The sequence below is a fragment of the Lycium ferocissimum genome, chromosome 1 (assembly GCF_029784015.1).
Source record: "Lycium ferocissimum isolate CSIRO_LF1 chromosome 1, AGI_CSIRO_Lferr_CH_V1, whole genome shotgun sequence".
Classification (NCBI taxonomy): domain Eukaryota; kingdom Viridiplantae; phylum Streptophyta; class Magnoliopsida; order Solanales; family Solanaceae; genus Lycium; species Lycium ferocissimum.
The window spans coordinates 21,419,473-21,429,750 of NC_081342.1; the positions used below are offsets into that span (position 1 = coordinate 21,419,473).

General features: G+C 39.1%; 1 protein-coding gene across 1 annotated transcript; it reads right to left on the reverse strand.

Annotated features, from left to right (window-relative positions):
• Window positions 1–8,938: 8,938 nt before the first annotated feature.
• LOC132029383 (uncharacterized) lies at window positions 8,939–10,032 on the reverse strand. The gene is made up of 2 exons (XM_059418666.1): window positions 9,846–10,032; window positions 8,939–9,497 (listed from the first exon to the last, which is right to left on the reverse strand). Exons 1-2 carry the CDS (start codon window positions 9,867–9,869, stop codon window positions 9,198–9,200), a joined length of 324 nt encoding a protein of 107 aa, XP_059274649.1. The 5' UTR covers window positions 9,870–10,032; the 3' UTR covers window positions 8,939–9,197.
• Between the last annotated feature and the right edge of the window lie 246 nt (window positions 10,033–10,278).

Here is a 10,278-nt window from a genome sequence, read left to right on the forward strand (position 1 = left end):
TTTCTACTCCGTATGAAATTTCGTGTTCGACTTGAAGATATAAAAACTTCGTTGGAATATTAAAGTTCATACTTGTACAACGATTTGAAGAACATAAAAACTTCGTCATTGTTGATGCGAAAAGTTTGCTATTCTGATTATTAAAATAATTTGTCAATTTTGACAATGAAAAGAAATGGCAATTGAAAGCGCTACTACTTCGCGATCGTCGCGCAACAAGCCGAACCGCTATGCCACCGCTGAAAATCGGGGAAATTTTCTAGAGCCAACTTCAAAGGATGGCAAAAGAAGGCGTGGTTCTTTTTCGCTTACCACTCTTGGTATGCGTAAGTTCACCAACGAAGACCCTCCCGTGCTCGCCACCGATATGCCGCACAATGAAAAATTTATGATTGCCGAGGCGCGGAAACAAAAAGTATTTTCTATGCAAGCTACATCCTAAGTGCTTTGGAGGATGATTGGTACAACGTCTACAAAGCATATGAATACTTCGAAAGAATCGTGGCATGCATTTGAGAAGAAGATAAGATCAAGACGCATGCTTGAAAAAATTTGTGGTTGCCAAGTTTCTAGACAATAAAATGATAGACAACAAAACTGTTGGAACCCAAGTTCAAGAGCTCCAACTTATTTTTCATGACCTTATTGCTGAAAGCATGGTAGTTAATGAAGCATTTCAAGTGGCTGCAATGATTGAGAAGTTACCTCCTTCGTGGAGAGATTTCAAAAATTATCTAAAGCACAAGCGCAAGGAACGAAGTTGGAAGATTCATGGATTCGTCTCAAGATCGAGAAAGATAACAAAACAAACAGGAAGTTAGTCGCGTGGGAATTTAACGGTTATGGAAGAAAATATCGTCAAGAGGCTGCCCCAAAAAAGTGAGAAAAGAAAAAAGTCCACCGGGCAAAAGAAGGAGCAAGCCAAGAAAAAGTTCAAGGGCAACTACTATAATTGTAGGAAAGCTGGCCACAAAGCCCCAGATTGTTGTCTCCCGAAAAAGGACAAGAATAAGGGTCAGGCGAACATGGTGGAAAAGATGAATAATGACATTGATGATCTGTGTGCAATGCTATCACAGTGCAATTTGGTTGGAAACCCAAAGGAGTGGTGGCTTGATTCTGGTGCCACACGACATGTTTGCTCTGTAAAAGAAGCATTTGCAACCTACGCTTCCGCTAGACCGTAAGAGAGCTTTTATGGGAAATACCGCAACAGTACTAAGGTCAAGGATATGGGAAGATACTTCTGAAGATGACTGCCGGCAAAGTGCTGGCTCTCAACAACGTTCTGCATGTTCCTACAATTAGGAAGAATTTAGTTTTAGCCGCACTACTCGTCAAAAACGGGTTTAAGTGTGTGCTTGTTAGTGAGAAAGTTGTAATAAGTAAGAATGAGATGTTCATAGGAAAGGGCTACCTCACTGAGGGCCTTTTCAAACTAAATGTAATGGTTGTTGACAATATTAATAAGAATTCAAATTTTACTTACTTATCGAGTCAAATGATTTATGGCATGTTCGTTTAGGACATGTCAACTACAAAACCTTGCGAAAATTGATTTATTTAGAAGTATTGCCTAAATTCGAGTGTAATAAATCGAAATGTGGAATCTGTGTTAAATCTAAGTTTGTTAAACATCTATATAAGTCTATTGATAGGAATTCAGATCCTTTAGACTTAATCCACACAGATATATGTGATATGAAGTCAATACCATCTCGCAAAGAGGAAAAGTATTTTATAACTTTTATCGACGATTGCACTCGATATTGTTATGTGTATTTGCTTAATAGTAAGGATTTAAGCAATTGATGCATTTAAGCAATACAAGAACGAAGTGAAAAATCAATTGAATAAAAAGACAAAAATGATTAGAAGTGATAAGCGGAGAATACGAATCTCCTTGCGTAGATATGTTTAGAATACGGAATTATTCATCAAACTACGTCTTCACATACCACAATCAAATGGAATTGCGGAAAGGAAAAATCGAACATTAAAGGAAATGATGAATGTTTTACTAATAAGTTCCGGTTTACCGCAGAGCTTGTGGGGGGAAGCTATCCTTACAGCTAACCGAATACTCAACAGGGTTCCCCATAGCAAAACACAATCCATTCCATATGAACTATGGAAAGGAAGAAAACCTAACTTGAAATAGTTCAAAGTGTGGGGGTGTTTAGCAAAGGTACAAGTTTCTTTACCCAAAAGGGTAAAAATCGGACCAAAAATTGTAGATTGTGTTTTTATTGGATATGCTACTAACAACAAAGCTTATCGGTTTTTGGTTCACAAATCCAACAATCCCGAAATTCATGTTAATCCGGTAATTGAATCAGATAATGCTGAATTCTTTGAAAATATTTATCCGTATAAAACTGAATGTGAGTCGTCAAGTGAAAGATCTAAACGACCGCGGGAAGAACCAAAGGAAAGTACACCAAGTGAAGAGGATCCAAGGCGTAGCAAACATCAAAGGACATTTACTTCCTTTGGACCAGATTTTGTGACATTCTTGCTTGAAAATGAGCCTCAAACATTTAAAGCGGCGATGTCTTCTTCTAATTCAAAGATTTTGGAAAGAGGCAGTTAATAATGAGATTGAATCAATTTTGAACAACCACACATGGGAATTGATTGATCTTCTTCCTGGAAATAAACCTTTAGGATCAAAATGGATCTTTAAAAGAAAAATGAAAGCTGATGGCACTATTGATAAATATAAGGCAAGACTTGTGGTCAAAGGTTATAGACAAAAAGAAGGCCTTGATTACTTTGACACATACTCACCGGTAACAAGGATAACATCTATTCGGGTGTTAGTGGTACTGGCGGCCATACATGGTCTTGAAATTCATCAAATGATATTAAGACAAATTTTCTTAAACGGAGAGTCGGAGGAAGAAATTTACACGGAACAACCTCGAAGCGATTCGCTGGTTCCTGTTAAAGAAGGGAAAGTGTGCAAACTTGTCAAGTCGCTTTATGGACTAAAACAAGTAGCCAAACAATGGCATGCTAAATTTGACCAAACAATGTTGGCAAATGGATTTAAGATCAACGAGTGTGACAAATGTGTTTACATTAAAAACACTCCAAATCATAAAGTCATTGTTTGTTTATATGTTGATGACATGTTGATAATGAGAAAAGATATTGCCGATATAAATGCTACTAAGCGCATGCTGGCTAGCAAATTTGATAGGACTTAGGAGTCGGGCCGATTTGATCTCGTGAATCGAATTCATAAAACTCCACAAGGTCTAGTATTATCGGGCAAATTTCATTACATCGAAAGAGTACTGATAAGTTTAAGTATTTGGATTTCAATGTTGCCAAGAGATTACCATTGATACGAGCTATACATTTCGAAGAACGAAGGCGGAAAGTGACTCACAATTGGATTATGCCAGAGCGTTGGGAAGTTTGATGTATATGATGAATTGTACGCGGCCAGATATAGCATGTTCTATTAGAAAATTGAGTCGGTTCACAAGCAATCCTAATCAACCTTACTGGATGGCACTGAAACGAGTTTTGGAGTATTTGAAACATACCCAAGACTATACTTTGCATTATAACAAATATCTCCGCCGTGATCAGGATATGCGATGCAACTGATCACCGATCATCCGGTTAAATCCACGAGTGTATATATCGACGAAACAAAAAATTTCAGCATGTTAAAAATGGGGTTAGCAGTGAAAGAAAGAGCCCGGCATTCATTTCTTCATGAATATTCATAGAAGGTAAAGCTGATGTTTCAGACGGTAAAAAGAAGGGAGGTCGTCCAGATCTAGTTGATTGTTTGGTCATCTTTACATGTGGGATTTACATAATAGGATATTTAGCTACCTTTGATACAACTGCCTTGACAGGATTGTTGGAGGAAGCTTGGCTAATCTTCACCTTGTACTCAACATCCGCTGTTTTCACAATTGGGGGTGGAGCAGTGTCTTGGAAATCATCCAAACAGACGTGCATCGCCTGTTCTAAGATGGAATCTGAATTTATAGCTTTAGACAAGGCCGGTGAAGAAGTTGCATGGCTCTGGAATTTCTTAGAAGATATTCCATTCTAGCCCAAACCTCGGGACCTATATGCATACATTGTGATAGTCGAGCGGCATAGGTAGAAAGGGGAGCGTTAGTACAACGGAAAATCTCATCATATGACGAGACATAATACCGTGAGACAACTACTCTCAGTGGAATTATCACTATCGACTATGTAAAGTCTAAAGATAATGTATGGGATCCACTTACAAAAGGCCTAACTAGAGAGGCGGTTGAAAGATCATCAAAGTGAATGTGTTAAGGCTAGGACAAGTCATCGTAGTGTAACTCTACCCAGCGCATCGGGAGATCCTAAGAGCTAGGTTCAAGGAGATCAAACAAAGTTGTGACGGGATTCCCGCATTGTCAAATAACTCAATCCATTCTTGTGATGAAGACAATGTTAAAAGTGAACAAGGATAAAAATGTTAAGGCTTTTTAACGAGTTAATAAAGCTTAAGTTTTTAATGGTTTCTAAGTTTTGCGAGGTTTGACCAATAGTGTATCTACGCGATAACACGTTTAGGAATCACCTATGGAGTGTGAAGTGTAAGTCTCTTCAAAGAGGATGATTGTAAAAAGCCCATTCTCTATACACTTTCATGAATCAGAGGTGTTCATGGTCGAAACGAACACAAACCGTAAGAACCGCTAGACAGGTAAAGATCGTTGTGTGACACGTAGGTTGTCTAGGTATACACCAAAGCTCGACGGTTGAAAGAGATCAAATCTACCGATTGACCGAGTATATCCGACATATGTTCACTACGGAAAGTTCAAAGGGAAACCTACTTATCCAGATGCAATTAATCCTTGCTTGTAAGTTACACATTTGTCCAATCCGTGCATTCCTTTATCTTATAGCCATTCCCCATTCATGTGGGGGATTGTTGGGTTTAATTGATAGGTTGAATGGGAAATGGAGGGAAAATGAGTTGTTCCCTCTTGCTTTATGAAATGAGCATTTGTTCCTCATTGGTAGTGGAAAGAAAAGTTCTCCTACTTAAAAGTAGAAGCACTCCTTCTTGTTGCTAAAGGGTTAAGAAGAGGGTCTCCCCTCGCGCCGTCATCGTCGTCGCTCGGCTCGGCTTCGGCTTTGGTCAAATGATTGATTGAAAATCTTTTTGGACCAAATTTTCTTTAATTTTAATTATTTAATTAATTTAATTAATTAATTAAATTATCCAGATCCTGACCCGTTAGTGACCCGGATCCGCGTGTCTGACCCGCGACCCATTTCTTTCCTGGATTTTATTTAAAACCCCCGCCCGTTTTTAAAGTGATTGTTCTGAAGGGTTGCAAACTTTCAGAGACAGTACTTTCATGGCTATAAATTCGTTTGATTCCTCAGAATTTACCTTACGAATTTTTCTAAACTTCAAAACTTATTCTTCTTCTGCACAAATATATTCTAATGTAATTTACTGCCGTTGAGTGGTTCACTGACACCGTGATTTTAGGTACCGATACACCGGTGAGTAAGATCGTTCTATCCTGCGAGGATATATTCCATTAACCTCGGATAATTGAGGGGAATAATTTCCTTCAGGACACACTGTGCATTCAGTGGGCTCATCTTACATATTTTTTTTCGAGGACCGTTGTTATTTTTTCCGCTTCTCGTTTTTCGTCTACTATCGTTTTTCCGTATCGTCATTTCTATTTTTTGTTTCAGAATTTTTTTCTAAGTTATTGTTTCAACGTTTTTTGCAATACAAATTATTAACAGCACATGGCAGTAAGGGGAAGAATGCTTATTACTCTTAGCAAAGTTATTTATTTTGTTGATTTATTAAAAGATACTCCGTCCGTTTTAATTTATGTGACATAATTTAAATCAACATGAAATTTAAGAAAGAAATGAAAATATTTTAATTTGGGTCTAAGACATGTCATAGCATTTGTGTGACTATAAAACTTTTGAAATTTGTGGCCTTAAAGTCATGACATTTGTGTGGATATAAAAACTTTTCATTAAGAGTAAAATTAGAAGCATAAACTTAATTTTTTTCAAATTTAAAAGTGTATCATTATCTGAAAGACTAAAAAAATAATAATTAAATGTGTCATATAAACTGGAACAAAGGAAGTATTAACCTTAAAATATTACGGAAAAAAGAAAGGCAATTATGTTTTTGAACTACTCTTATCAATATATTTGAAAAGTAGCAGATTATACACATGAATATTTGTGATCAGTGTATATCTGTGTATATTGTATTATGATGAACTCATTGTTAATCACTGATGTAGTACGGGATCGAGTAATGGAGGGTTATTCTTATTCATCATCTCAACCATGTGATCTAGTAGATCATTATATACAAGTGATGTAATTTCAAGTGTATACGATACCGTATACAAATGTGATCGACCTCCACTTCCTCTCTAACTAACTAACTAACTCTCCAACCAACTCTAACTACTTAACTGATTTTCCCTCCATCTAACTAACCTTTATTTGATCCTAACTACCACTGTCACGTGTATGTTGCTGCCCTTCAATACTCCCCCTCAAGCTGGAGGGTGAGAAGACATCTAACACACCTAGCTTGGATAAGAGAGAGTAGTGTTGGGTAGTTCCAAGTCCCTTTGTAAGCGTTCACCACCCGAACTGTGTTGACATAGTAGGTTGAATGAGCCCATTCTTGATTTTTCTCCGACAAAACGGCGATATGTCTATATGTTTGTCCTCTCATGGAATATAGGATTAGCGGCAATTTGAATTCGTCGCTTTGCTATCACAACTGCGGTGTCACGGTGTCACTACTGCCTTCATTTAATTCCCTCAATACTCCTACGATCCAATGATTTCTAATCAAGCCTGTACCATGCTTCTATGTTCATCTTCTCGCCGAACTTCTTCGTCGATCGTTTACGTTGTTTGCTGACTTCCAAGAGATTAATGAATCTCTAGCTCGATCACATATCCCGTGATCGATCTTCAAAGGTTGGGACATGATGCTCAACTGAGTCACGATGAGCCGTGTTGTGTAGTCGAGTTCCTTGACAATGAATTCCCGACCCCGGCGACCACTTTGATGTATCCGACCAGCCAAGAGCTCTTCCCCAATGTGACAACTTTGGTTGTTGCAAACCGGCTCAACAACTCGTACCGCAAAGCTAATATCGTGCCTTGTAATGGTGGATATAGTAGTCTCCCAATAAGCCTTTGATATGCATTTGTGTCCGAGTATAAAGGTCATCGCTTTGCCTTCACGTTCGATCATATCGCAAGCTGAAAGGGTCAACTTCACATCGACTTCTAGGGTGCGTTGACAAGCTTAGAGCACTTAGTACCCAAAGCATACGAAATTAGTTGAAGTGCATACTTCCTTTCGATTCAACGGATCCCTCGTCGGATCCGAGCACCTCAACGCCAAGAAAATACTTCGAGGTCTCCAAGGTCCTTCATTTTAAAGTTTTCGGTTCAATGATGCCTTTGCTTCCATCGATAATCTACATTTATTTATGAGTAGATCATCCACATATACTAGGATGATTGCAATGTCTGCCCCTTCCTTCTTGGTAAATAATGAATGATCATAAGCACTCTGAGAATAGCCAGCATGAAGTAGTGCCTCTGTGAGTTTAAGATTCCATTGCCTAGATGCTTGTTTCAAGCCATAGAGGGACTTGGTTAGCTTGCAGACATACTCCCCCGCTCTGGAAACCCCCGAGGCAAATCCATAAACTTCTTCTCGCCAAATCCCTCGGAAGGCATTATTGACATCCATCCGAAACAAGTGGCCAAGAATGAGAGACTTCAAATCGCCAATGTCTGACGGTGACCATCTTGGCCAATCGGGGAAAAGGTATCATGGTAATCAAGGCCATACTTTGTTGGTTGTAGCCTTTTGCAACCAACCTTGCCTTATACCTCTCAATATCACCATTAGCCTTGTATTTAATTTTATATACCCATTTTGAACCTATTGCCTTTTGCACAGTGGTAGAGGCAATTTACCTCCCAAGTGTGATTCGTTTCTCTAAGGCATCCACTTCGGCCTACGTGCATCAATCCAATGTTGATGTTGAGAAGCATCCTTGGAATTTGTTGGTTCTCATAGGTGAAGAAACAAGACACAAGCAGTAAACAGCAAGCATAGAATGAATCGCATACGAGACCTAAAATAAGGTAGGAACATTTGTGAGGTGTAGGAGTGATATAGTCACTATGCCGGATCGGGGTTTGATGACTCGGGAAGTCTTTCCTGAGGTGGTGGAGGTTCTCGAAGGGTAGGTGGAGATGGTTCCACGTCGGAGGTGATGGTTACGTATAGGGGAGTAGGCGGATCAACTTCTTGATCCGGTCTGCCTCGGTGGGTGCACGCAACGGTAGGTAATTCGGCGGTAGTGGAGTGATTTGTAGTGGAAGGGTCGAGGTGGACATAGGCGTGAAGGATCAAGAGAGGAAGTCATATGGTTGATAGGTAGAAACATATCATCGGTTTCCGCGAGAGGCGGTTTTGAAAAGGAATACGATTATACTCGAATGTAACATCTCTGCCGACAAAAAGATTTTGTGTGAAGGTCAAATAACCTATACCCGCTTTTGTGTCTCTGAATAGCCCATTAAAACGACCTCACCCTGCTTTCAGAGCAAATTTGTCCGATCTAGGTAACTCGATGCAAATACCAAGCATCCAAAAACTCTTAAATGATCTATCTTTGCTACTTTGTTATAGAGTAGCTCATATGGTGATTTACCTTTCAAGACAGCAGTTGGTAGTTTGTTGATGAGATAAACAGCAGTCCTAACACACTCTCCCCAAAATTTAATAGGTATGGATGCTTGAAACCTTAAGGCTCTAGCCACCTCCAGAATGTGTCTATGTTTTCTCTCTACCACCCCATTCTGTTGGGGTGTGTATGCACAGCTTCTTTGATGAATGATACCAAGAGAAGTGAACAAGTCTTTGCATTGAGAGTTAAGAAATTCAGTTCCATTATCAGTCCTCATAGTTTGAACCTTAGCACTAAACTGTGTATGAATCATAACAAGGAAATTTTTCAGCACAGCCAACACTTCTGTTTTATATTGAATCAAACAGATCCAGGTGTATCTGCTATAGTCATCCACAATTGTAACAAAATACTGTTTCTTATCATAAGTCTGTGTCCTATATGGACCCCATACATCTAGATGGAGCAATTGGAAAACATGATGCATGAAGTTATGCTATTAGGGAACTGCAGTCTAGTTTGCTTAGCTAAAGGACATATCTGACAGTAATGTGGAGTACCAAAATTTACATGACTCCTTATTGAATGAATATGTTGCATTGCCCTCTCTGATGGATGACCAAGTCTTAGATGCCATAGGTCAATTGAATCTACATTCTTTATAGCTGCACCAACAATTACTTGAACTGCATCCTTCAACAGATATAGACCATTAGCTGCTCTACCAATCCCCATCACCTTGCCATTGTAAAGGCCCTGCATCACAAAGTAATCGTGAAAAAGCCGATCTTTAACGCATAATAGTTCCGGTTAGCTTGTATAACATCGTTAAGTTAAATTTGAAATCAGGTACATGAAGTACATTTGTCCACCATGAGTTCCCATTAGCAAACAGTTTCCTGTATTTGCTATATGTGTTCTTTTTCCATTTGGCAATTGTACTGTGTTGTTAATTTGATTCTTTAAACCTTTTAGGTCATGCAACAACTCCTTGCAAGAGGTTATATGATGTGTAGCTCCTGAGTCTACTATCCACTCATAATCATCAGCTTTAGATAGTAATGACATGCTACCTGATGACATGCTACTGCGATGGCATGCTACCTGCCAGAGCTGCCATGCATTCATTTCCTTCCCTTGAATTGTGCAGCAGTTGCTTCACCTGAGCATGTTCCTCATCTGTAAGGTAATTTCCTTGTCCATGACCACCTGTTGTAGCTACATTGTTTGCATATGACCTGAAGTTGTTTCCCCCTCCTGGGTGGTGGTTCTGATTATTGAAATATGGTTTGAAGCTAGCACCACCCTCCTGATTGTGCATGTTTGATCTCGTTCGTTCGTCTTCCTTTTACTCTTGAAATCAACTGGATACCCAACGAGCCTATACGATCTTTTGTCGATGTCCCTTACAACCACATTCCTCATAATAACGACATGGACTGTTATGGTTATCCTCCTTTTCTTCCTTTAAAATTCTGTCCTCCTTTGTATTGTTGTCCTCTACTAGCCAACAAGGCTAATCCCTCATTGTTCAGAT